This window comes from Microtus pennsylvanicus, chromosome 1 (genome assembly GCF_037038515.1).
Source record: "Microtus pennsylvanicus isolate mMicPen1 chromosome 1, mMicPen1.hap1, whole genome shotgun sequence".
In the NCBI taxonomy this organism is placed as follows: Eukaryota; Metazoa; Chordata; class Mammalia; order Rodentia; family Cricetidae; genus Microtus; species Microtus pennsylvanicus.
Window position 1 is genome coordinate 136548709 of NC_134579.1, and position 27762 is coordinate 136576470.

General features: G+C 49.5%; 1 protein-coding gene across 4 annotated transcripts; it reads left to right on the forward strand.

Moving 5' to 3' along the window:
• Window positions 1–56: 56 nt before the first annotated feature.
• Window positions 57–27762, forward strand: Supt5h (SPT5 homolog, DSIF elongation factor subunit). Of its 4 annotated transcripts, none has more exons than XM_075987220.1 (30): window positions 57–272; window positions 513–596; window positions 9046–9208; window positions 9910–9975; window positions 10522–10536; window positions 10949–11018; window positions 11136–11204; window positions 11299–11364; window positions 11561–11591; window positions 11876–11944; window positions 13929–14180; window positions 16068–16157; window positions 16255–16325; window positions 17401–17506; window positions 17652–17745; window positions 17836–17972; window positions 20014–20169; window positions 20271–20417; window positions 21310–21456; window positions 21546–21671; window positions 22531–22615; window positions 22854–22964; window positions 23387–23489; window positions 23595–23722; window positions 23808–23913; window positions 24249–24407; window positions 24512–24680; window positions 24778–24981; window positions 27200–27295; window positions 27371–27762. In XM_075987220.1, exons 2-30 carry the CDS (start codon window positions 522–524, stop codon window positions 27515–27517), a joined length of 3258 nt encoding a protein of 1085 aa, XP_075843335.1. In that variant the 5' UTR covers window positions 57–272; window positions 513–521; the 3' UTR covers window positions 27518–27762. The 4 variants fall into 4 exon arrangements, with proteins under 4 accessions (XP_075843335.1, XP_075843355.1, XP_075843362.1 ...); XM_075987240.1 differs by having other exon boundaries at window positions 10525–10536; XM_075987230.1 differs by having other exon boundaries at window positions 257–406.

Below are 27762 nucleotides of genomic sequence, written 5' to 3' on the forward strand. Positions count from 1 at the left end.
GAGGCCGTCTACTCGTCCAGTGCTGGGATTAAAAGAGTACGCCACCATCGCCCGGTCTTTTTTACCTTCTTAAGATGGCGGCTCTCAAAATCCGTTTAAGCCACTTTAGCCACTTCCAAGATGGCGGCGCCCAAGGCCTTCCTCGGGGCAGATCCCTAGGAATCTCGCGTTAGGCGAGGCTAACTCGCCAGCTCTCGCGCGAGAGCACGTCAGCCCAGCTAGGCGTTGTGTGAGCCGCAGCTGGCGCGGAAGCTTCAGGTGTAAAGTGATCGGTAAGCGGGTTTGCCGATGTGTAGGCCTTTAGGCTGCCGGGGCCGGCTGGCGACCCGGCCGGAGCCAGAGGCGCATGTGTTAGCTGGAGTGGGCAGAGCTCGGGGTCGCGATCGCCAGAACCGGGCTGCAGGAAGTGCGCCGGGGCATTTTCTTTTCCAGTTGAACTTACAGGGAAACTGAGGCTCGGGGTGAAGCTCCGGCTTCTGGGATGCGCTGAGGCCGCTGTTTTTCCTCTGCAGTTGCTGAAGATGTCGGACAGCGAAGACAGCAACTTCTCCGAGGAGGAGGACAGCGAGCGCAGCAGCGAGGCGGAGGAGGCCGAGGTCAGTGATTTGGATTCCAGGGGGAGACGTTGCGTCTGTGGACGGGGACAGGGCAGAGAGGCCCCAGCGGGAGCCCAGGACTCGGAGCGCCTGGGGGTTTTCAGATCGTCGGGAGAGTTGGGCGAGCAGGCAACTCAGAGTGGAGCAGAGGGACAGGCTCTGGAAGGTGGGGGTGCGCCAGGGTCACTGACACAGTAGATGATGTGTTCAGACTTCATTGGCTTTTTAGCATCATGTGCCCGATTTGTTTCATTTTGCTTATTATTATTTGCGGTGCTAGGATTGAGTCCAGGGCTTTAGTCGTGTTAGGTAGACATTCTGTCGTCGAGTTACAGTTTGACTATTAGTATTTTTTATGTTTTTGTTTTTAGGTGTGCCCAGTTCTCCCAGAAGTGTATTTGTATTGCCTACTGTGTGCCAGGCATAATTCTTGGTCCTTGGGCTCCAGTTAACAGATTTTAAAGTATAAATAAACAACCGATGAGCGAACACGTATTTGCTAATGGGAATGAATGTAGCCAATGAATAGAAGATACAAAATCTGAAACTTGTTGAGCCCCTATGTGCCACAAATGGAAATTTCCACACTTAATGTGACAGGTCAAAGTCAAAACCCTGGCGCACTAAAAATACTGTATTAAATTTCTGTGTAAGATACTTACGAAATGTGTGAATGAATTCATGTCATAGTGGTGCTGGGGATAGAATGTGGGGCTTTGTACACACTAACTATGAGCTCTACCACTGAAGTGTGCACTTCCCTTAAATTTAGCTCTCTGTGTGTGTGTGTGAGTGTGTGTGTTTCCAAGAAACAGAGTTTTTGGGCTAGGCCCTAAATTAATTTCTTAAATGAGTCATCAGTGCTTTCAGAGATTTCACCGTACACAATATAAAAGCTCTGTGAGGAAGGAGCTAGGGCTCCAGTGTCATTACCATCATCAGGCTTCAGCCGCCACACAGTAACCTGAAGCTCCCTGTCCCCTGTGTTAGTGGGAAACAGAAGGGATTGACAGCATGGAGCTTGGGGCGGTCTTTACAGCATCTCTGCTCATAAGTTGCCATCGCCTTCTGTTCCAGGAGAGGGGATGACCCCTGGCCTCAGCATGCTTGGCAGCTGCTCTGCTCCTCAGCAGTGTTTCTCTCCGGCCTGCTCTGTGCATACTTGGGTTCTCTTGAGTACTGGGATGCATTGGTTGCCTTTACTTCATGGCAGAGTTTGGAAAAGCAAAGATGTTATGGATCTGTGTCCTGGAGGGTTTAGGACTATGGGTTTCTATTGATGTATCCTCTTCCTTACATGGTCTGCTTGTCCTAGGTATTTAATTGCTAGTCTGTGTGCCTTTGGGGGCGGTCCTCTTCTCCCAGGCAGGCATTCATCCATGGTGATGTAGGGCAGGAGGGCAGGTGGTGGTGGGGGACGGGACTAGCCTTTGTAGTGACTCATGGCTCTAGGTCACTGCTGGCACTTGTATGTAGCCTGGTGGTAATGAGACCAGGGTCCCTGGCTCCTTCTTTGCAGAGGTTTGTCACTGAGCATCTGTCAGACTCATGAGTCATCTGCTGGCTGGTTGTTGACACCAAGCAGGAGGTGTGAGGAGCTGCTGGAGCCTGGGCCAGATGTTGTCCTGTATTCTGTAGATAGGTAGGTTGTCGGGCAAACATGCTGCTTGCTGTGAAGGAAATCAACGGACTTCCCATTCTCATCCCCTTCATTCATTCAGCAAGGCTAGTTTGGGTGGTGGCTCATGGCCTCCCTCCTGAGCTAAGTCCACAGCAGAGATGGTTTTATAGACACACAGTACATACAGACTGCAGGGGTACTGACTGCAGTGTAAGAGTGTGGTAGACTCAGAACTGTAGCTGTGCCGTGCTACCCACCAGGCTCCTGCGTTCTTTGGTGTCTGAGTGTTTCACTGTATGGTCCGAGACCTCCTAAGAATAAGTCATTCCAGTCTATGCTTACAATTTCAGATTGTTCCTGAAAACAAAACAGAACACAAATCAAAGACTGGTCCAACCCCAGGGAACACAGCCATATGCAGGAGCCCTTGCCTCAGGAAGGAAGGCTCCAGAAGATGACATAGTGAAAGATGGCTTGAAACAGACCTGTAAAGCTTGGCTTTTTTTTTTTTCCTTTGAGACAGAGTTCTCTGTGTAACAGTCCTATCTGTCCTGGAACTCGCTTTGTAGACCAGGCTGGCCTCAAACTCACAGAGATCCACTGCCTCTGCCTCCCGAGTGCCAGAATTAAAGGCGTGCGCCACCACCACCTGGCAAAACTTAGCTTTTAAAAATGTGAGATGTGGATGTGAGGGCGATCTGGCTGCGACATCTGTCACCCCATTGATCGCCAGGGTTGATTCGGCTGATCTGGCTGGCTAGGCGGGTGTCCCTCCCGAAGCTGCGCGCTCGGTCGAAGAGGACGACCTTCCCCGAATAGAGGAGGACCGGTCTTCGGTCAAGGGTATACGAGTAGCTGCGCTCCCCTGTTAGAACCTCCAAACAAGCTCTCAAGGTCCATTTGTAGGAGAACGTAGGGTAGTCAAGCTTCCAAGACTCCAGACACATCCAAATGAGGCGCTGCATGTGGCAGTCTGCCTTTCTTAAAAAAAAAAAATAAAAATAAAAATGTGAGATGTAAGCCGGGCAGATGGATCGCTGTGAGTTCAAGGGCAGCCTGGTCTACAGAGCAAGTTCCAAGAATAGCCAGAGTTATTCCACAGAGAAACAAACTTTATCTTGAAAAACAAAACAAAGCAAAACAACAACAACAAAAGGAATAAAATGTGAGATGTTGGACTGGTTCTTACTGCCAAGTTCAAGGACCTGTGTTGGAGTCCTAGGATCCTCGTGGTGAAACAACTTTACTCGTGAAGGTTGCACCATACATGAGCCCACATACAAAACACGTGTAAAAAACTGCTGTGTGAGATATTGTGGCCTAGTCAGTATCAATATTAAGGAAATCCATTGTTTTCCTCTCAGTGTTTTTATTTTATTTTTAATTGGGAAAAAATTTAATAAGCATCAAATTCACTATACATTGATAACTGCAATACTGAAATTGTGAAATTTTAAATATTTTTTTCTCAAAAAAAAAGAAGTTAAAGATTTCTTCTTCCTGGGACATTTGGACAGAACTAAGCATCATGTGGCCAGTCCAGATTAGTTGACATTAATGTCTAAACAGCTGTTCACATTTCATCTCCACGAGGTAGACTGTGAACTGCTTGTATCTCTGAATTTCAGCACAGATTTCACGAGACAATTTATAGGAATGTCAAATATTTGAAGTGCAAACTCAGAAAGCTCTGCGCTGGGATTCTGTTTTGTTCAGCTTTACTTCAGTGCAGTTAACTTAAGGATACAGCAAGTATTTTCTCTCTTAATTCCTTGGAAAAATACTTCTGCAATAAGACTTGTTACTTCTTACTGTAACTGGGTTGTTTTTTGAGAAAGATTATCAGCTTTGTGGTTGGTTTCACGGTTGCTAAAAATCTAAACATCATAATATAATTTGAAAGGAAAAGAGTTGTTTGTCAAGGGCTGCAGGATCAGGAAAGAAACTGTACTTCTTAGCTGTAAAAGAACAAACACGCAGAGCTAGTTGTCTGCAGATGACTCCACACTCAAGTGTTTTTATTTTAAGACAGGGCCTCATCTGTATCTCTGGCTGCCTTGGAACTGGCTATCTAGGCCTGGCCAATTGGCAATGAACTCTCCGAGATCCATCTGCCTCCTGAGTGCTGAGACTAAAGGTGGGCACCACCACACCTGGGTCAGTGATTTTTTTTTAAATTTTTTAAGATTTATTTATTTTTATCTTTTGTGTATGAGTAGTTTGCCTGCCTGTATAGTTGTGCACCACAAGTGTGTCAGCAGAGATCAGAAGAAGGCATTGGATCCCCTAGAACTAGAGTTATGAATAGCCCAAACCAACATGTGGGTGCTGGGAATTGAACTCCGGTCCTCTGTAAGAGCAGCAATTCCTCCTAATCGCTGAGCCCACTCTAACCCTTTTCTCAGTTTTCGAAGCAGGGTATCATATAGCCCGGGTTGAGTTAAATTTGCTGTTCAGTCAGAGAGACTCCTTCAACTCCGGATCCTTCTGCTTCCACCTCCATACTTCCCAGGTAGGAGGACCTGGTTAGTTTTCCATTTTGTTTTGTTTGTTTGTCAAGACAGGCTTTCTTTGTGTAGCTCTGGCTGTCCTGGAAAACTCACTTTGTAGACTAAATGGAACACATCCCTCTTAGTCTTTTTTTTCCTTTTTTTTTTTTTGTTTCTTTCAAGACAGGGTTTCACCTAGCAGTGGCAGCACAATCTTTAATCCCAGCACTCGGGAGGCAGAGGCAGGCGGATCTCTGTTTGTTCGAGACCAGCCTGGTCTACAAGAGCTAGTTCCAGAATAAGGCACCAAAGCTACTGAGAAACCTTGTATCAAAAAACCAAAAAAAAAAAAAAAAAAAAAAAAAAAAAAAAAAGACAGGATTTCTTCTTGGAACTCACAGAGATCCGCCTGCCTCTGCCTCCTGAGTGCTGGGATCAAAACCATTCACTGCCTATCATGCCTGACTAGAATAGGGTTTAATAATAAAGTATTTTATTAATTCTTGTCAATTTATTTTTATTTATTTTTTCAGGACAGGTTTTCTCTGTGTAGCTTTGGGGTCTTGGCAAATCTTTTTTAAAAGATTTTATTTATTTATTTATTATGTATATAGTGTTTTATCTTATGTATGCCTACAGGCCAGAAGAGGAAGCCAGATCTCATTACAGATGGTTGTGTGAGCCTCCATGTGGTTGCTGGAATCGAACTCAGGACCTATGGAAGAGCAACCAGCGCTCTTAAACTCTGAGCTATTTCTCCAGCATCCTATTAGCTACTTTTCTATTTAACACACAATGTTTCTTTATTCGTTGGCAGGGTCACAGGTATATACATTGTATCTTTTTAACCCCCTTTCTTGAGACAGGGTTGCATTTTGTAGCCCTGATTGGGCTGAAACTCAGAACGCCACCTCTGCCTCCCCAATGTTGGACTCTTAAGGCATGCTCAACCACTCTTGACCATTAATAATGGGTCTCCTGTCTCTGCTGGGATTAAAGGCGTGGGCCACCACCGCCTGGTTGTAATGGATCTTGATTATGTCTACTTCCAACCCCTTTCTCCTCTTCTGCCCCTCCAATGTGCCCCCAACTTTGTTATTTTTTTTTAAATCCACTGAATTCAATTAGTGCTGCCTTCATTACATACACAACCTTCTAACAGTGTCACCCCCAAGAAAAATGACTCCTGCTCTCCCAGCCCCCGTTAATTGCCAGTAGCTCCTCATCATCTAACCTTGTTAGCTGACTTGAACTTGTGCTGAGTTCACCAAGGCAGTGGCCACATCTTAACTAAGAGACAGCCTTTCCTGATACTCCTCTGGAGTAGCCCTTCTCTGGCTCTTACACTCTGCCTCCTCTCTCCTGGTACTCCCTGAGCCTTGTGGGGATGGTGTAGATGTCTTTAGGACTGAACATTCAGCAGTCAAGGGTGCCCCACCGTGGCCTAGATTCAAGTTCAGGGCTAGTTGCTGGTTTCCCAGCACTTAAGGTGGTTCAGGGGCACTTTCAGGTAGAATGAGGATAAGGCAGCCCTGGTGCTTTAGGGCTTGTGTTACTTCTCTTGCAGCTTTGCAGCTCTGAGCCTGATTGGAACACGAGTGTCCTTTTGGTGCCTTGGTGTCTTTTTTATTTCCATTTTTGGTTAAGTTTTCTTTTTCTTTCTTTCTATTTTATATATATACGTGCTCTGTATATATACCATATATATCTGCATGCCAGAAGAGGGCACCAGATCTCATTATAGATGGTTGTGAGCCACTGTGTGCTGGGAATTGAACTCATGGCCTTTGGAAGAGCAGCCAGTGCTCTTAACCCCTGAGCCATCTCTTCAGCCTGGTGCCTCAGTGTTTTGACCATCGAATTTCTCTTTAAGATTGTGGAGCCTATAGCCTGGCGGTGGTGGCGCACCCTTTAATCCCAGCACTCGGGAGGCAGAGGCAGGCGGATCTCTGTGAGTTCGAGGCCAGCCTGGTCTGCAAGAGCTAGTTCCAGGACAGGAACCAAAAAGCTACGGAGAAAACCCTGTCTCGAAAAATCAAAAAAAAAAAAAAAAAAAGATTGTGGAGCCTAGGTATTGCAGGGGAAGACTCAGTAGACTGCAGCAGTATCTTATAGAGTCTCACTCTCCTGACTGGTCTGGAATTTAGTACATAGACCAGACTGGCCTTGAACTCACAGAGATCAACTTGCTTCTGCTTCCTAAGAGCAAGGATTAAATACATGCACCACCATGCCCAGCATGTATGTATGTATATATATAGTTTATATGTATGCCTATATACATATTTGTTTTTAATTTACTTGTCTCTTTTAAGATTTATTTATTATGTATGCAGTGTTCTGCCTGCATGTCTACCTACATGTAGCAGATCTCATTACAGATGGTTGTGAGCCACCATGTGGTTGCTGGGAATTGAACTCAGCACCTCTAGAAGAGCAGCCAGTGCTTTTAACCTCTGAGCCATCTCTCCAGCCCAACTTATTGTCTCTTTAAGCTATTTAGAAATAATTAAGTAGGGGCTGGAGAGATGGCTCAGTGGTAAAGAGCATTGCCTGCTCTTCCAGAGGTCCTGAGTTCAATTCCCGGCAACCACATGGTGGCTCACAACCATCCGTAATGAGGTCTGGTGCCCTCCTCTGGCCTGCAGACATACATGCAGACAAAATATTGTATACATAATAAATAAATAAATATTTAAAAAAAAGAAAAAGAAATAATTAAGTAAATTTAAAGAAAAAAACTAGGCTGGAGAGATGGCTCAGTGGTTAAGAGCATTTGCTCATCCAGAGGACCTGGGTTTGGTTTTCAGCATCCTGGTCAGGTAGTTGATAGCTACCAGTAACTCTGGTTTCCGTGGATCTTACACCTTCTGAAGGCACCTGCAAATATCTGGCAGTTACTCACACAAGCATGAGGAGTGCATGCATACACACACACACACACACACACACACAATTATAAGCAGATTAAGATAAAAACAAATATACAAAAATCCTGGATAACTAGGTTGTAGCAGTGTGGAAATGGAGGAAAGCTTGAGGTGGTGAGTTAAAGAGTGATGCTCGGGCAGTAGAGTTTGTGTGGATCTGTGTGTGAGTGGTACAGGAACAGTGCTGTGAGATATTTGTACACTGTGATGTATGTGCTGATTGGTGTGATAAAAAGCTGAGTGGCCAATAGCTAGGCAGGAGGTATAGGTGGGACTTCCAAGGTGAGAAAGGAAGAGGAGATGAATCTAGGTGCAAGAGACATGCGGAATGAGTCAGACATACACAGAATGGGAAAGAGGTCAATTAAGTTAGAAGAGCTAGTGGGACAACCCTAAGCTAAGACTGAGCTTTCGTAATAAGTCTCTGTGTGGTTATTTGTGAGCTGGTGGCCCAAAGAAACATCTGTTTATAGAACAGGCATTAGAAACCTGGGGGTGGGGAGTGACAACGCTCCAGAGAAAGCCAAGGCAAGGATCCAGTGTTGAAGGGCAGCATGGTGGCCTAGACTTGGGATGGGGAGGGATTGGAGCAGTGACATTCACAGGCAGAAAGGGTCAGAATCTGGTGCCTTCAGGGAGCTGGAGCCAGCATAGCTCTGGGGACAGCACTGTGGTCACAATAGGACGTGGCATATCCAGAGAATATTAGGGAGGCAACTCAGAGGCTGCTGCTTGTGGGTAGTGGGCTCTGTTTCTGGGAAAAAGTGGAGAAGTAGAGGAATTGGGGGCATCAGCAGCAGATACGGGAGCTGAGGTAATGCAAGGTAAGTGGCCCAGTGAGAGAGGTGTGGGAGGAAGGAGAATCATGGCCCTAGACAGAGCACTAGGTCCATCTGAAGCTGCTTTTAAGAAGTGAGTGGAAGCCAGGTGTGGCTTATACCTATAGTGCACTGCGTGGGAAACAGAGAGAGGAGGATGCCACAAGTTCAAGACTAGCTTAGACTTAGTTCCAAGGCAGTCTGCATTACCAGAAGTAGCACATTGACCTTTAGATTCGTGGTAGAGGAAGTGCAAGGGAAGTACTGGAGATAGCCATTGCTGAATATTAAGCACCCGAAACAGATCCAGGAGGCAGGAGCAGGACTCTTACAGAAAGCATGGAGATGAGGGCTAAGGACCAAGTCACAAGGAACTGCCACTTAATGGCCCTTGGGACAAGGGATCCAGTAAAGGTATTGGCTCCCAGGAGTTGGTTGGGTGGCTGGAACATGGCTGACCTGTCACTTGAGTTAGGACAGTAACCAGAGGCCTGGTCAGATTGGGACTGTGGGGGCAGTTTGGACGTCTGTCTGTGACATTGACATAAGGGTTTCTGGATCTGGTGCTCCAACTCTGCTTGACCCCTATAGGCAGAGGATGAACGACGGAGTGCAGCAGGCAGTGAAAAGGAGGAGGAGCCTGAGGAAGAGGAGGAGGAGGAAGAAGAGGAATACGATGAGGAAGAGGAGGAGGAAGATGATGACCGGCCCCCGAAGAAACCACGCCATGGAGGCTTCATTTTGGATGAGGCTGGTATGTCATAGGGCCTGGAAGCGTGGAGCAAGCTTGAAGAGTACACAAGACATGAGGTAGTCTGGCTCTAGTTTGTGTTTGTGTACATGCATGTGATGGAGTGGGAATTTCTTCCACATCATTACCCTTTGCTGAGCCAGCCCCTAGACCCTCACTGGTAGATTCTAGGTAAGCGCCGTATCCACTGAGCCATACTCAGAATACTCTCAGAGACAGAATCTTGTTAAATTGCTCAGGCTGGCCTTGAACTGATAGTGTAGCCTAAATTGGTTTTGAACTTGCAATTTTCTGCTTAGCCTCTCATGTAGTTGGGGTGACTGGCCTATACCATGGGGCCGGATACAGAATGCTGGGGTTACAGCATTCCATGCCAGCTCTGGTCGTAATCTTTTAGAAGGAATATGTGTGGTTGGTGCGGAGTGGAGGAAATGGCCTTTAGAGTTAGGTGGATCCATGTCGTACCTCCACGCTGTACTGGTTTGTGGTATGACCTCTTGTACGTTCCTTTCTGAGCCTCTGTTCAGGTCTGTGGATTTCTGAGGCTTGTCTCCCAGAGTGAATGTTTCAATCTTGGAGCTGTTCTGCTCACAGAACTCCTCTTGCCTCTATCTCCTGAGTGCTGGGATTAAAGGTGTGTGCCACCACTGCCTGGCTTGAGGTCACCTTCTACCCCTGCTGACCGCCTGGCTTTTCCATTTCAGATGTAGATGATGAGTATGAGGATGAGGACCAATGGGAAGATGGAGCAGAAGACATCCTGGAGAAAGGTGTGTGTGGGACCTGCCTGCAAGACCACGTTGGGTGCGGGTTGTGCCTGGGAGGGTGTCTTTTAAGCCCTTCCCCATACCCCATGCCCTGCAACCACCCCAATACTCACTCTCTTCACCTTGCTTCTTTCTGTCCTTGCCAGAGAGACGGCTCCCCAAACCTTTTTCCTTTTAGGCCCATGAGTGGGGGCGGGGACGGGACTATTGGGTGGGTGGTGGTGTGGGGAGAATATTCTGGGTATCCCTTTTGTGGGGTGTAGGGTGGGTGGACTCTGTCCCACAATACCCCCCACTTGCTGGGCCAGTGCCCCTTCCCTGTTATTTTCCGTTCTGTGCGCCTCATACATTTCGGCTTCTCCCCACCCACCTGGTGCCTGGCCTTTACTTTTGGTTTTCGACCTTCCTGTGTCCCTCCCTCCGCCCCACCCCATTGGTTGATTTTGCTGCTATAATTTGGCTCATACTTTGTCTACCCTGCACACCACCACCACCACCACCACTACCACCACCACCACCACCACCACCACCTTCTCTTCTTCCTCCAAGTAGAAGAGATTGAAGGTAAGAACTGGGCAAGTGTGGTTTGTGGCTCTTCTCCCATATCCTATGTGGCCCTGGGGCTGTGACTCACATGGGTGCAGGGATAGGCAGTCTTGAGTGTCTGACCCTAGGAAGCTTATACACGTCTGTGTCCTTAAGCCAAGATGTAGTTAGTACAGGAGAGAGTATGAGGTCGGGGAGCCCAGGCCATGCTTAGATGGTGACTGTGAGGGGGAGAACTGACGGATGCTCCCTAGCAACTGGACCACCCCTGAGCACATGTGATGAGAAGTGGGAGTTGAGTAGGACAGAGGATGGGGGACCATGGTGGGGGTATCCTCAGCCAGATGTCTTCTTGCCCCAGGGCCAGGTCTGGCCCCTGGACTCCCCAAGCCCATTTCCCGCCTGACTTTCCCTGCACCTCTGTTTCCAGCCTCCAACATTGATAATGTTGTCCTGGATGAAGACCGCTCTGGGGCTCGTCGTCTGCAGAATCTCTGGAGGTGAGCAAGTGAGGAGACCTGGGTGGGAACCAGCTTCCTAGGACAGATGTGGGGCAGGTCGGCCTGCCCTCCCGTCTTCCACTTTCTTTCATGTCTGCTTTCCCCCTCATACCTCAGGGACCAGAGAGAAGAAGAACTGGGCGAGTATTATATGAAGAAGTATGCAAAATCATCTGTGGGAGAGACGTAAGTGCCTGGTGGGCGCAGGCAGCCCTGGGTGGAAAGCTGATGCGGTCTGGTGGGGTGACAGCATTCCTTCCCAGCACTGTTCTTCCTCTAGGGTGTATGGAGGGTCTGATGAGCTCTCAGACGACATCACCCAGCAGCAGCTGCTCCCAGGAGTCAAGTAAGAGAGTGGGAGAAGGGTAGAAGTCCAGTGGTGGGAATCCCATATGGGATCCAGACATACACAAGGGTGGGGGAAGGAAGACCCCTGTGTGCGGTCAATGAGAGTGGGGCCCTGGGCTGGAGGGGAAGATGGTGTGGATCGTGTCTTACTGAGGAGACTTGGTAATCTGTCTTCATTTTCCTGTGCTGTGTAGGGACCCCAACCTGTGGACTGTCAAGTGTAAGGTGTGTTCTAGCTTTGGGCTGCTGGAGGACCATTTATCTTCTCTGGATCTTCTTGGGAAGCGAGTCTCTTGGTCCCTCTGTAGCTGCCTCTCTATGCCCCTTTTTGCCTCCTTCTTCCTTCCCTCTTCTACTCTCATCCCCCTTAGTGTTTTTTCCTCGCAGCCCATCTCTCTCCTGCTTCACCTTCCTGCCCTCTACCTGCCCCTACCCCTTTTGTTTTCTGCCAGTTTTCTTGTGTCCTGCTCTCTTCCTCTTCAGGTCTCCAAATCCACCTCTCTTTCCAGATTGGGGAGGAACGAGCCACAGCAATTTCCTTGATGCGCAAATTCATCGCTTATCAGTTCACAGACACAGTAAGTAAGGGCAGACTACTGTGTGGAGCAGGGCTAAGCCAGGTGCAAGACGTTTATAGACAATAAGTACCCTAGGGTAAACAGAGCAGTGAGCCAGCGAGCAGATGAGCCAGAACAGGGAATAAGACTGCTTTGCCTATCTGGGACTTTGTTTTTGTTGGTGGTGTTTGTTTTTAGCTGGAAAGTCAGCTGTGGGGTGATGGTAACTGAACTCTTGCCCCCTTTTTTTTTAAAGATTTATTTATTTATTGTATATACAACATTCCTTTCATGTATGTTTACATGCCAGAAGAGGGCACCAGATCTCATTATAGATGGCTGTGAGCCACCATGTGGTTGCTGGGAATTGAACTCAGGACCTCTGGAAGAGCAGTCAGTGCTCTTAACCTCTGAGCCACCTCTCCAGCCCAACTCTTGCCCTTTTGGTTGTGAACGTTAGCTTTTAATGACTGAGCCATTCTCCAGCTCTTGTTTTGTTTTGTTTTGGAGTGTGTGCAGTATTGTCGTGTCTGTGTGTTCACCTGTTGCATGGGTGCACACACCTGTGCATTCGTGACGAAGCCAGAGAGACTATCACATACCTTCCTATTGGTCACTGCCTTGTTCTCTTGAGAGAGGGTCTCTCTAAACCTGGAGTTCCTTTTTTATTTTGTTTTGTTTTTGTTTTTTGGGGGGGTAGATTGGCTGGCTGGCAAACCCCAGAGATCTTCCTGTCTCATTTCATATCTCCCTACCCCCTGACTTTTGTTCTAAATGTTATTTATTTTTTAAATTTATATGCATGTGTGTGCATCTGCTTGTTTATGTATGCACCATGTGGGTACAGTGCTCACACAGGTCAGAGCTAGATGTGTAGGAGGTTGTGAGTCACTGAGAACTGAACCCAGGTCCTCTGCAAGAGCATTCAATGCTCTTAACTGCTGAGCCATCTCTCCAGCCCAATCTTCCCCCTCGACTTTTTACATGTTGCTAGGGATCCAAATTCAGGCCCTCGTGCTTGTGAAGCAAATGCTTTTAATGAGTGAACTGTCTCTCTAGTGCTCTCTGTGTGTAAGTGTGTAAATTAAAACCTTTTGTCAGGGCTACGGAGATGTCTCATTAGTTAAGAATGTACATTGTTCTTGCAGAGGACTAGAATTTGATTCCTAGTCTTCACATCAGGCAGCTCACAATCACACAACCGCTTGTAACTCCGGGAGATCTGATACTTCTCAGACCTCTTCAGACACATACACAAATACAAAATAATCATATCTTTTGTTTAATTTGTTTACTGTTTTTGGTTTTGGTTTTTTTGAGACAGGGTTTCTGTGTCACAGTCCTGGCTGTCCTGGAACTTGCTTCGTAGACCAGGCTGACCTCAAACTCACAGAGATCCACCTGCCTCTGCCCCCCAAGTTGAGGAGGGGGCGGCGACTAAAAGGCATGCATTACTACTGCCTGACCAAAATTTTTATTTATTAATGGTAGCCCCAAAATATTAGCACTTGGGAGACTATAGCAGGAGGATTAGGCCAGGCGGTGGTGATGCACACCTTTAATCCCAGCACTCGGGAGGCAGAGACAGGAGGATCTCTGTGAGTCTGCAGAGTGATTTCCAGAACAGCCAGGCTACACAGAGGAGAAACCCTCTCTCGAAAAACCAAAAAGAAAAAGAAAGAAAAGAAAGCACCATTAGTGGCCACTCCCCATTCCTACTAGCTCCTCACTATTTTTTCATGGTTGCACTGTGCTTTGCAGTGTAGTTCAACAATAACATAATCAGTCCCTTGCCAGACCTGCTAGTATTAAAGAGGTGGAGGCAGCGAACAAGAATTTGAGGCCAGCTTGGAACAAAACTTGAGTCATTTTTAAAGCTTCCGTTGTGGTTGCTGTGACCATCCCAGTGTCCATGCCACTGTGGTGGTGCGCTTCTGTGGACTCACCTGGAGGGCCAGAGAGTCCTGACTGTTGCTAGCCATGTTTCCCACCTTTGTGTCTCCAGCCTCTGCAGATTAAGTCAGTGGTTGCTCCAGAGCACGTGAAGGGCTACATCTACGTGGAGGCCTACAAGCAAACCCATGTGAAGCAGGCCATTGAGGGTGTGGGCAACCTGCGGCTTGGCTACTGGAACCAGCAGATGGTGCCTATCAAGGAGATGACTGATGTGCTCAAGGTGGTGAAGGAGGTGGCCAACCTGAAGCCAAAGTCCTGGGTCCGCCTCAAGCGAGGCATCTACAAAGACGACATTGCTCAGGTGGGAGGCGATGGAGCAGCTGAGTGGGCCAGGTTTCTGTACACTGCCCTCTTTTCTTCCACCTCCCTTTCCAAGAGTCAAGAACAGCCTTCCCTCAGAGTAGGAAAACAAGGTGAGGGTTTAGCTCAAGGCACACAGGAGGTGGATGCCTATTGTTAGGACAGTCAAAGGCAAGTTGAGTAAAGACCGAGGAAAGGGAGTGATGATGAGCCGCGTGGAGTGTGAGGGAGAAGGCAATCATGTGAGGTAGATGCCTGAACCTAGAGAGATGGCTCTGTGGTTAAGAGCATTGCCTGCTCTTCCAAAGGTCCTGAGTTCAATTCCCAGCAACCACATGGTGGCTCACAACCATCTGTAAAGAGGTCTGACGCCCTCTTCTGGCCTTCAGGCATACAGACAGAATATTGTATACATAATAAATAAATAATTAAAAAAAGAAAAGAATCAGTTGTGCTTCTAGAGGGCCTGGGTTTGATTCCCAGCACTTGATGGTTCACAACCTTCTGTAATTCCAGTCCCTGGGGATCTCATGCCCTCTGGCCTCTGAGGAGACCAGGACCAACATGATACAGGCACACATGGTGGGGGGATCACCACCCCCCACATGCAAGATAAGATAAAATCAAGATGTCTAGAGCAGGGAGTAAGAGATACAGAACTGAGTTTGGAGGTGACAGACCTTATAGTCCATTGTTCTTTTGTTTGTTTTGTTTTGTTGAGACAAGGTTGCTCTGTGTAGCCTTGGCTGGCCTGAAACTTAACTCTATAGTCCAGGCTGACCTCAGACTCACAGAGATCTGCCTGTCTCTGCCTCTGGAGTGCTGGGATTAAAGACTGTAACTTTGTCACTGGAGGGAGATGGGAGGGTTCTAGGGAATATAGTCCAATTTTTAAAAGTTCTTAGGCAATGGCAAGCGAACCTAGGGCCTTACACATTCTTGGCACATGTTCTCCAAGCTGAGCCACACACCATCCCCCACATTCATCCAGGGAAATGCTCTACTGCTTCTCCCAGCTGGGAGGTTGGGGTCTTAAAGTTCATAGCTGAGGGGATTGCGAGTGTGTAAGAATGAAGGAATTGAGAAAAGGGCTGCCAGGGCTTCTAAACTGATAGTTGCCTGCTTTGCTTGCATGAGGCTGTGGGTTTGATCCCTTGCACTTGGGTGGTGGGTGGAATGGAAAAGAAAGGACTGGGACTGTAGTTCAGTTGGTGTTGGTGGAGTGCTTGCCTAGAATGTAGGCGGCTCTGACTTCAGTTTTCAGTTCTATATAAAACCAGGCATGGCGGTTCATGCCTATAATCCCAGGATTCAGGTGGTGTAGAGGAGGAGAGTCAAAAGCCCATGATCATCCTCAGCTATTCAGCAAGTTTAAAGCTATTCTTGGCTCTGTGAGACCCTGTCTTTATTCAGTACAGGGTTTCTCTGTGTAACAGCCCTAGCTGTCCTGGAACTAGCTCTTATAGACCAGGCTGGCTTCGAACTCACAGGGATCTGCCTGCCTCTGCCTCCCAAGTGCTGGGAGTAAAGGCGTGCGCCACCACCACCCAGCTAAGACCCTGTCTTTAAAGATAAGAAAATTACTTTTGATTGTGGGCTGAGCAGAATCAAGTGGGAGGCTTTGGGAAAGAGGGGCACTTTGGAGAAAACGGCCATTAGGCTGTGGTCTTGTGTTTGTGGGACCTTTCATTTATCCAAGTGGGGAAGGCAGGTGGGTGGTGTATGTTCATTTCTAGTGCTAATTAGTTTTGGACAGGACAGAGTTTGGGGGTTGTGAGCAAGCAGATCTCTTCCATGTCCTTCTCTGGCCGCTTTAGTGCCTTCTGTTCAGGTTGCTGGGGTTCGTTGCTGTCCAGCTGAGCTCTGCTGACCTGCTGCTTTCTCCCAGGTGGACTATGTTGAGCCCAGCCAGAACACCATCTCCCTCAAGATGATCCCACGCATCGACTATGACCGCATCAAAGCCCGCATGAGCTTGGTACTCTAAGCTGTGGTGCCTTTTGGGGGAACACTGTGTCCTTGCTAGTGGCCAGCCCTCCCTCACCTTTCCCTTGTGTGGCCTTTGTTCTCCCCAGAAAGACTGGTTTGCCAAAAGGAAGAAGTTCAAGCGGCCTCCACAGAGGCTCTTTGATGCTGAGAAGATCAGGTGAGCATGCCGAGGGACCAGGCTTGGCTGTTGGTTGTGTGGCACAGTGTGCTTTGGTGGTCTCTTCAGGACAGTCCCCCTCGGGTGCATTGTGTGAACACTTAGCTGAGCAGCCTAGCCTCAGGCAGGTGCTTTCTATCTTGGACCTCAGTTTCCTCTGCTGCAGATTGATTTCCTTTTCTTTTTTGGTCCTGAGGATTGAGTGGCAGGTCCCATGCGTGCTAAGTAAGCACTCTGCCTCTGAGCCATATCCTAGTCTGTTGCATGTTACTAATAGTAATGAACTACCCCAGCCTCCATTGCTGTGCGTATGTGTTTGGGACTGACTGGGGTTCCTGGTGACAGGAAAAAGAGGGGACAGGAGTTTTTCTAGTCCTGCTCTGTAACCCGCTATGTTTGAGGCAGTCAGGCAGATTTTTGGTTTGGTGTTAGGATGGAACTTAGAGCATTGGGCATATTGTCCACATACGCCATGCTCAGCAGAGGGCAGAGGGGGCCCTCAGTGCCCATCAGAGCACACTACTTCCTTTGCCCAGACTCCCTTTGTGGCAAAGATGGCAGAGGAAACAGACACTCAAACATTCCTCTAGAGTGGCCACTATTTTTCCTTTCCATATTGGAGTCCTAAGCCAAGTGCTTGACCCCTGTATGCAGGGTGAGGGTCCCTGACAAGTCTGGTCTGGAGTTAGGGCCTAGGATTGGCTTCTGTCCACCTGCCTTGCTCTCAGCCATCTTGAGTCCATCTTCCCTCAGGTAGAGAGTGAGGCCCTGCTTCTGAGGGCTTGGGGGCATCTGCACAGCTGTGAACATGCAGTGACCCTTGCCCCTGCCCTTCAAGAGTAAAGCTTATTTCATCCGTGTTTCTGAGAACCTGCTGTACGCCCAGCACTCACTGTCCAGCCACTCTGCCCTGCTCTGCCGATTACTAAGGCAGGAGTTCCTTCATTTAGCTGACTTTGGGTGTGAAAAGTCATTTAAGCCACCAGAGTTGTGTCCTGCAGAGTCCTGAACCCCTTTTCCATCCAGGAAAAGGCTTACACCCCTCCTTATCAGTTCTGTCTCCTCTGAATCTCAGGTCTTTGGGGGGTGATGTTGCCTCTGATGGTGACTTCCTCATCTTCGAGGGGAACCGTTATAGCCGGAAGGGCTTCCTGTTCAAGAGCTTCGCCATGTCTGCTGTGGTGAGGCCCAGTGGGCAGTGCTCATGGGGCGGTGCAGCTCCTTTCCTTCCTGGAGCCGTGCTCTCCAGTGGTTTGTCCTGGGCAGGGGTGCTTGCTGTTGGTAACACTGACCCTGTCCATCCCTTCCCTTCACCCTGGCTATCAGATTACAGAGGGTGTGAAGCCCACCCTATCAGAACTGGAAAAGTTTGAAGATCAGCCTGAGGGTATCGACCTGGAAGTGGTGACTGAAGGCACAGGTATCTGGTTTTGGCCTCACACCTGGCCAAGGAGGAGGGTGGCTCTGGAGACGGCTGCCCAGTCAGCCCTACACTGTTCTGTTCCCTCAGGGAAGGAGCGGGAGCACAATTTCCAGCCTGGGGACAATGTGGAGGTGTGCGAGGGTGAGCTCATCAACTTGCAAGGCAAGGTTCTCAGTGTGGACGGCAACAAGATTACCATAATGCCCAAGCATGAGGACCTCAAGGTAACACCACAGGGCTGGCCGTGTCTGGTCATGGCAGGTTGTGTAGGTCCAGACAGTGGTTTCTGTCCTCATGGAGGACATGTCTGGATCTTTTTCTGTTTCCTTGGTTTGCTTAGTATTCAGGCCTACTTTCTGTGACTGGGAAATTCCGCAGGTGTTCCATTGTTTCTCAGGCCTGATTCTGCCTGTCTGTAGGGGACTTTGTGGGTACAGGCTGTGCCTAGGCTGTCCTGCTTGTGAGTAAGGACAGCCCGATAGTGATGTGCACTGATGTGTAGCTGCTTAGAGGAGAGGAAGAATGCATCCAAGGGATGCCCCCCACTTTCCTCTTTGGTGCCTATGTGTGGTACTGGGAACACAGGGCTTTGCTCATGCTAGATAAATGCCCTACCTTGTAGCCTCACCCCAACCCCTCACTGGTGGCTTCTATCACTGAGTCATATTCTTTGAGTGTGTTAACCCCCCTCCCCTCTATAGCCCTGGCTGTTCTGAAACTTACTGTAGACCAGGCTGGCCTTGAAATTACAAGATCCTTCTGCCTCTGCCTCCCGAGTGCTGGGATTAAAGGTGTGTACCACCACTGCCTGGCCCGTTTTTGTTTCTTTGCGCTTTTACTTATTTTGTGTGTGCATATACAATAGCACATATGGAGATCGGAGTCTATTCCCTCATTCACCGGTCTTTACTTGGGATTGAACTCATGTTGGCAGACTTGGCTCAAGCTCCCTTACCACTGAATCATCTTGCTGATCCCCTTTGCCCCCCCCCCTTTTTTTTTTGAATCAGGGTCTCGTTCTGTAGCTTTCTAGCTCTAGCTGGACCAGAACTCACTCTATAGACAAGGCCAGTCTTTTAATTCACAGAAATCTGCTTACTTCTGTCGCCCAAGTGATAGAATTAAAGGCATTTGCCACCATGCCCAGCCTCTTTTTACTTTAAAAAATGGAATTTAATCATTGTGTATGTATATGGAGGGCAGGGATAGAGCTCGGGTTGTCAGCCTTGGCTGCCTTATTCAGGCTGAGCCATCTCACTGGTTCTTTTTTTACTTTTTTTTTTTTTTTTTTTTGGTTTTTCGAGACAGGGTTTCTCTGTGGCTTTGGAGCCTGTCCTGGAACTAGCTCTTATAGACCAGGCTGGTCTCGAACTCACAGAGATCCACCTGCCTCTGCCTCCCGAGTGCTGGGATTAAAGGCGTGCGCCACCACCGCCCGGCTACTTTTTTTTTTTAAGATTTATTTATTATGCATACAGTGTTCTGCCAGCATGTATGCCTGCAGGCCAGAAGACAGCACCAGATCTCATTACAGATGGTTGTGAGCCACCATGTGTTTGCTGGGGTTTGAACTGGGTCCTCTGAAAGACCCTGCTTTTAACCTCTGAGCCATCTCTCTAGCTCCCTCTTTTTACATTTTGAGTCAGGGACTTGCTAAATTATCTAAGCCAACCTTGAACCTGTGGTCTTCCTGCCTCATCCTCTCTAGTAGCTGACTGGCTTGTAACACTAGGTCCCCTTTATGGGATATTTCCTGATGTATTGTTGAAGGACTGACTTAGAGTCTGCTGTGGCTTGATGACATTGTCTGTGTTGGTTGTTTCTGAGGAGTAGCATGCCTGGGTCACATTGGGTTTAGGGTTTGACTATGGAGTAACCTAGGTCAATGCCTGCTGTCAGTCACAGAGGTGTGTGCCTGAGTGGATGAGGAGCTATTGGTGCCAATATACAGTCTTGGGCTAGGGAATGGCATCAAAATACTGGTCCAAGAGAGTTCCATGTATTTGAGGACAAGCTACCTGTGAGTTCAGGCATATGCGTGTGTTTCATGGCCTGGTCCTCTCTGTGGTAAAGGGTTGTCTAGCTCAAAGTCCTGCCTGGGACAACTATTTCTGGAGGACCAATGCAAGTGTCTCAGGTTGGGTGGTGGGGAAGCTAAAGTGGGATGTCCAGCTCTCAGCTGAGACTGAGGTGATGCTAAAAGTGAATAGGGCAGGTGACTCGTTTCTGTTACATACTCATTGTCCCCATGGCCAAATCTTCCAGGACATGCTTGAGTTCCCAGCCCAGGAACTTCGGAAGTACTTCAAGATGGGGGACCATGTAAAAGTGATTGCTGGCCGATTTGAGGGTGATACAGGTCTCATTGTGAGGGTGGAGGAGAACTTTGTCATTCTCTTCTCAGACCTCACCATGCATGAGGTAAGTGCCTGGAAGAACATCACAGCATCATTGGTACAAGAGGAGACCCTGGTACTTAGTTCCCTGGGGCCTGCCTCACCCCTTCCGCTGTCTTTTCATAGTTGAAGGTACTTCCCCGGGACCTGCAGCTCTGCTCAGAGACAGCCTCAGGTGTGGATGTTGGGGGCCAGCATGAGTGGGGTGAGCTGGTGCAGCTGGATCCCCGCACCGTGGGTGTCATCGTGCGGCTAGAGCGAGAAACCTTCCAGGTGTGTCTTTATGATTCTATCCCAAGAGCCCCACCCCACATCCCAGGAGGTAGTAGTGTGGTGACCAAGCTCACAAATTGTGCTGGGTTATAGACCTGGTAAGGCTCTCTGAAGCCTGTCTATGTAATGCTGGCAAGTGGCTTGTCATTTTTCCTGACTGCCTTAAGCTTCACACCTAGTTAGGTGGAGATCTACCTCATCAGCTGAGAAGTTGAATATGTGACCCAGAATTTGATGGTTTTGCAAAGACGTCATGCTACAGTTGCTACACCTCTGCCCTTCCCCATCCCCACCCCATGTGTGCATTAACATAGTACCTAGAACCCTGAACCTGTCAGCTCTGTTGCTTCTGTACTTTATGACCCTGGCCTCCTGACTTGCCCTCTCAGGGCCACTGTAAGGTAGGAACTGTGATTGTGTTCCTCTCAGAGAGAAGTGTGTGAAGTGTTTAGCAGGGTGGGTAATCAGTGGACTCCTCACGCCCCTGATGCTCAGTCAGGAAGGTAGAGTCTCCTCCCAAAGAGCCTTTTGTTTCCCCTGTGTAGCTGAGGATGACCTTGAACTGCTCAACTCCTACGTCCACACTGAGTACCAGACTATAGAGTGCTCAGTTTATATGGTGTTGAGAGTCCAACACAACAGAGCTTCATGCATGCTAAGCCAGCACTCAGAACTGAGCGACATCCCAACCCTCCAAAGGATCTTTTGGAATGATCTAGAATGTTTGGCCTACCTAGTACCTGACTTTGGTTGGTGCTCTCTCTGACTTTGCTCCATGTGCAGTCAGGATGCTGCGTAGGGCTCAGGGTCTCAAGATTGTCTCTCCCAAGGAAGGGACAGATCACCTCACCACCTCATCCCCTTTCATCCTCTACTACCTCCCCCCCCAAAGGTTCTGAACATGCATGGGAAAGTGGTGACCGTTAGGCACCAGGCCGTGACTCAGAAAAAGGACAACCGCTTCGCTGTGGCCCTGGACTCAGATCAGAACAATATCCATGTGAAGGACATTGTCAAGGTCATTGATGGCCCTCACTCAGTAAGTGTCAGCGCTGTTCTCTGGCTGAGTCTAAAAGAGTTGTGGTGGGGTTTGCCCTTCCCTCATGTGACCCCCTCCCTTCTTCCCAGGGCCGAGAGGGGGAGATCCGCCATCTTTATCGCAGCTTTGCTTTCCTGCACTGCAAGAAGCTAGTAGAGAATGGCGGAATGTTTGTCTGTAAGGCACGGCACCTGGTGTTGGCCGGGGGCTCAAAGGTGAGAACATCAGGAGCATCAAGACCAGGCTGGTGGGGACTAAGTAGGTGTCACTGCCAAGCCACTGCAGAAGGTGCACAAGGTTTCTCTGAGTCTCGAGCTGCTCTCCTGTCATTTGTCACTCACTTTGTGGGTTGCATGTTGGGTGGTAGACACCCTGAGGAACCTCCACCCTCCTGGATCCGAGGCTGCAGGGTGCCGGGGACAGAGAGGTGGCGGCAGGCTTTCCCTGTCAGGGCTTCCTTCCCTGAGTGCCCCTCTTTTCAGAAGTGATAGTACAGTGCACAGACAGTGACAAGGGGGCTGCTGATTGTGTCACAGCAGGGATCAAGGTGAAGGACTACAGAGCCACCAGTAACTTGGGGACTGCCCTTGCCAGGCTTTGAGATAGGACTGGCAGGAAAGTTGTACAGAACCAGATACTGGAAAGGAAATCTGAAGCAAGATGTGCTAGCACAGGCCAGTAGTACCAGCACTGGGAAGTGAGGCAGGAGGCAGCTGAGCTTAAGGTCAGTTTTGGCTACGTAGTAAATGCAACGCCAGCCTGAGCTATGCAAGACCTTGTCTCAAAAATAAAAGTAAAAAAGCAGACAAGATTTTTACCTGCAACTTGTGTTTTTATGTCAGACTCATTTTGGTTAAGGTGCACATCTTGATGAGGGGAGAGAGAGGCCTCTTGTTGGAGAGGCCTATAGAGGCAGAGGGGTGGCACTTCCTCACCAGGAACTTTGTCCCTGGGGAAAGGAAGGCTGGTTGATGGGCTGCCACAAGTAGGATCTAACCTAGTCATTGTGGGAGGGAGCTTGAGGCCTTTCACCTCTATCTCCTGCCTGGCTGTTCACTTGTTATCCCTCCCTAGCCCCGGGATGTGACCAATTTAACTGTTGGTGGCTTCACTCCTATGAGCCCCCGGATCAGCAGCCCCATGCACCCCAGTGGTGAAGGTGAGATGGGGTCAGAGCTCAGAGATTAGCATGGGGGCAGCCTTGAGTGTTCAGCTTGAAAGTCTTGTGGCCAGAGTGGAGTCAGAGGGCCCTAGAGCAAGGGAGTGGGTGGAGGAGGCTCCTAACCCTCTTGGGGTGGCTGAAGCTGGAAGAAATTTGAGGGTGTTCCAGCTGTGGGGACAGCATAAGAGGGAAAGGCATAATTCCTGGACCCTCACAACATTCTTCCATCCTACAGGCCAGCATGGTGGCTTTGGTAGCCCAGGTGGTGGCATGAGCAGGGGTCGAGGGCGAAGAGATAACGAGCTTATAGGCCAGACTGTGCGTATCTCCCAGGGACCCTACAAAGGTGAGCCATTGAGTGCGGGGAGGCAGGAGTTATGCTGGGGAGCCCACCCACCTGACTGCCTAACTCCTTCTAGTGTGGGGAGGCAGGGGTTATGCTGGGAGCCCACCCACCTGACTGCCTAACTCCTTCTAATGTGGGGAGGCAGGGGTTATGCTGGGAGCCCACCCACCTGACTGCCTAACTCCTAGTGCGGGGAGGCAGGGGTTATGCTGGGAGCCCACCCACCTGACTGCCTAACTCCTAGTGCGGGGAGGCAGGAGTTATGCTGGGGAGCCCACCCACCTGACTGCCTAACTCCTTCTAGTGCGGGGAGGCAGGGGTTATGCTGGGAGCCCACCCACCTGACTGCCTAACTCCTTCTAGTGCGGGGAGGCAGGGGTTATGCTGGGAGCCCACCCACCTGACTGCCTAACTCCTTCCAGGCTACATTGGTGTGGTGAAGGATGCCACGGAGTCCACAGCCCGAGTGGAGCTGCACTCAACCTGCCAGACTATCTCTGTAGACCGCCAGCGGCTCACCACAGTGTATGTCTGGGCTTAGGAAAGACAAGTGTGGGGTTGATGGCTGAGCCTAGGGAGGAGCGTGGGCATGCTAGGAATCCCACCCACTCCACTGTTCTGTGTCCACAGCGACTCCCAACGTCCAGGTGGCATGACCTCCACCTATGGACGAACACCCATGTATGGCTCTCAGACACCCATGTATGGCTCTGGTTCACGAACACCCATGTATGGCTCCCAGACACCTTTGCAGGATGGTAAGTATGTCCACAATACTAGGGATGAAGCAGAGGGCTCAGCAGATAGGACAGAATACAGTTCATGCTTCTTTACTTTATCCAGGGAGCCGTACTCCACATTATGGCTCACAGACGCCCCTGCATGACGGTAGCCGCACTCCTGCTCAGAGTGGAGCCTGGGACCCCAACAACCCGAACACGCCTTCCAGGTGAGGGCCATTTTAGGATGGGCTGTGTTGGCCAGGGTGTAAGTGGTTGTATTTGAGTAGTGTGGTGACTGCTCCAGGCTGGGAATACACTGTCCTGTCCACATCACCAGCCTCAACGTGCAGGTACCCTGTGCCTGGAGACATTGCCAGGTGTGTGATCTGGATCTCTGCATCATCGACTCAGCTGTGGCATTGCCTTAGCATCAGGAAAGCCTTGTCTGGGGCTTCTGTCCGAATGGAGTTGCCTCTGTTGAGGATCCAGTGTGTAGTGGTGTTCTGCAGGCTTCGTCAGATTTGTTACCACCGTCATTCTCAACAGACTTCTGTCCCACCAGGGCTGAGGAGGAATACGAGTATGCCTTTGACGACGAGCCCACCCCATCCCCACAGGCATATGGGGGAACCCCGAATCCCCAAACACCCGGCTACCCAGACCCATCATCCCCCCAGGTCAATCCACAGTACAACCCGCAGACACCAGGGACGCCAGCCATGTGAGTCCACCAGGGCTGAGCCTGAAAAGCCCTGCACACAGCTGCCCACCGCCCTGCCTCCTACCCTTTCTGTCGGTACCAACACCCCTTTCTTCTGTCTACAGGTACAACACAGACCAGTTCTCCCCCTACGCTGCCCCTTCTCCTCAGGGGTCCTACCAGCCCAGCCCCAGTCCTCAGAGCTACCACCAAGTGGCACCAAGCCCAGCAGGCTATCAGAACACCCATTCCCCGGCCAGCTACCACCCCACACCTTCACCAATGGCCTATCAGGTAAGCTATGTCACAGAAGACTGTGGACTTCAATGGGCCTCATTTGGAATGGCCAGGCCCAGTGACTGTTCAGACACTGATTCCTGTCTTCCTTCAGGCCAGTCCCAGCCCCAGCCCTGTTGGCTACAGTCCGATGACCCCCGGAGCACCTTCTCCTGGAGGCTACAACCCACATACGCCAGGCTCAGGCATTGAGCAGAACTCCAGTGACTGGGTGACCACTGATATCCAGGTGAAGGTGCGAGACACCTATCTGGACACACAAGTAGTGGGGCAGACGGGTGTCATCCGCAGTGTCACGGTAAGTAGGATCCTAGGGGGTGGGCAAAGTCCCCCAACTATGTACTTACTTATTTGTGTCTGTGGTGCTATGGATGGAATCCTAGGCCTCATACATGCTAGGCTAGTGAGCTATATCTCCAACTTATTTGTTTATAGTTTTAGTTTTAACTTTGCAGCTCTAATGTCTGGTATGCCGTGATGGACAGACAGATATGGAAGGCTGGGTGAATGTGAATCCAGGGGATGGGTAGTTCTGCCTCATGTGCTAACAGCTCAGGCCTGGGCACCTGGCACACCTGAGCGTAGGGACTTTGGAAAGGTGGACTCAGTAGTGTGCCAAGTGGTTCAGTGAGTTCCCACTCTTTACACACCCACCCCTGTCTTCCATCCAGTCTCGTCTGGCTAGTCCTTGAGCCTTCAGAAAGCAGTTGTTGTCTGAGCGTGTGTGTTAGGGGTCTGAGGAGGTCTTCATGTTACCCACCTGTTGCCTCAAAGTTGAGCATCAACCCTAGCTTGGGTGACAAAGTCTGTATTTGGGGCTGGAGGTGTTCAGTGCATTCTTACAGGGGGAAACATGTGCGTTCTTTTCCTCGGGAGTCCAACTTTCTGTAGAAAGGCTTAAACCCTGTTAACCCTCCAGTAGATGTTCTGATAGGGTTGATCAAACACCAGGATCAATGCAGCTCTATACCCTGTCCTCACAGACCTCACCTTGCATTGGGGTAGAGAGATATGTGCCCAGAGTGGGCAGAATGGCATGAGAAGCTTAGAAGGCTTGAGGAGCAGGGGGAACTGATTTCCCAACTTTGGGAATCAAGGAGGACTTTCTGGAGGAGACATTGAAGCTGAGACCTGAAGGGTGAATAATATGAGTAAATCAGGAACTGGACTTGGTGGCACACACCTTTAATCCCAGTTCTTGGGAGGCAGAGGCAGGCAGATCTCTGATTTTGAGGCCAGCCTGGTCTACAGATTGAGTTCCAGGACAGCCAGGGCTACACAGAGGAAACCCTGTCTCAAAATACAAAACAAAACAAAAAACCAAAAGTAAGCCAAGCAAAGCATGTGCATAGCCTCCAGGGAAGCTGAAGTGTACTCATTGTGGCCAGACTAGAAATGCCCAGGTGGGCTGGGTAGTAGTGGTGCACACCTTTAGTCCCAGGTTCAGGGCCAGAACTACACAGAGAAACCCTCTCTGGAAAACAACAAAAAAGGAATACCCAGGGGGAGGGAAGTTGAGCAGTGAGGCTGGGCTAGATGACAGAGCAGACTGAGCAGCTAAGACTGTCCAGAGGGCACTAAGTGGTAGGACTGGATCTATGGTGTGGACTTGCTTCTCCAGGTTGGAGTAGTATGGCAGGGCAGTAGGGAAGGGAGGAAGAAGGCAAGTGACTGATGGCAGGGTTCAGAGCAGGAAGGTGGTGACCATGACCAGGAACTTGGTTCAAGTCGGGGCTGATCCTGAGACCAGGGTTCTAGAGATGAGACTAGTTTGGGACATGTAGAGTCAAATGTTTTGAAAGTTATCTCTTTTTATGCTTGTTTTTCAAGACAGGGTTTCTCTGTATGACCCTGACTGTTCAGGAAATCACTCACAGATCTCTGCCTACCTCTGTCTTCTGAGTGCAAGGCATGCACTGTCATATTTTAAATTTTCTCTGTTTTGATCTAATTTTGTGTTTTTGGTATTTCAAGACAGGGTTTCTCTGTAGCTTTGGAGCCTGTCCTGGAACTATCTCTAGTAGATCAGGCTGGCCTCGAATTCATAGAGATACATCTGCCTCTGCCTCCTGAGTGCTGGGATTAATTAAAGGTGTGCACCACCACCGCCTGGCTTGTTTGTTTTTTGAGACAAGGTCTCACTATATAGCCATTGGTGACACACACCTTTAATCCCAGCACTGGGGGAGGGGGGTAGAGGCAGGTGGATCTTTATGAGTTCAAAGCCAGTCTGGCTACACAGAGGAACCCTGTCTCTGGGAGAAAATAAATTAAATAAAACAAACAAACAAAAGATAGTCCAGGCTGGCCTGGAATCCAGAGAGATCCTCTTGCCTCTGGCTCATCTCTGAGGATTTGGGATTAAGGTATGTGCTACAACACCTGGCTCTCTTTTGACCTGACTTAGCAGCATTTTAGTGATTCCCTTAGTCACCTTACCTGCTCACCCTCATAGTTTGTGGTGCCTGGAGGGTGGGCTCCTGAGAGCAGTGAGCAGGCTATCCTTCCCTCTGTAGGGAGGCATGTGTTCCGTGTACCTGAAAGACAGTGAGAAGGTGGTCAGCATTTCCAGTGAGCACCTGGAACCCATCACCCCCACCAAGAACAACAAGGTAGGGTGGGGCCTTTGAGAGGGTACGGGGGGCATGGCAGCTGCTGGTGGACCTGACACTTACTGTTGCCTCTAGGTGAAAGTGATTCTGGGTGAGGACCGAGAGGCCACCGGGGTCCTACTGAGTATTGATGGTGAGGATGGCATCATCCGAATGGACCTAGAAGACCAGCAGATTAAGATCCTGAACCTCCGCTTCCTAGGGAAGCTCCTGGAGGCCTGAAGCCCAAGTGTGCAGTGCAAGCATGGAGCAAGCAGCCCACCCTCTGGCCTTGCTTGGCCCAGCATGGAACCCTGAGTCTGGAGCAAGCCAGGGTGATCATTCTGTATTTTCTTTTCCTCCTGCCCCGATATTCTCTATACATCAGAGTAGAGTCTGAGAAAGGTTCCTACCTTCTTTCTGCTGCCCCAGCTTGCTTTTGTATTCAGGTCTTTCAATAAAGAGAAGCTATCTGTTTGAAAAATGTG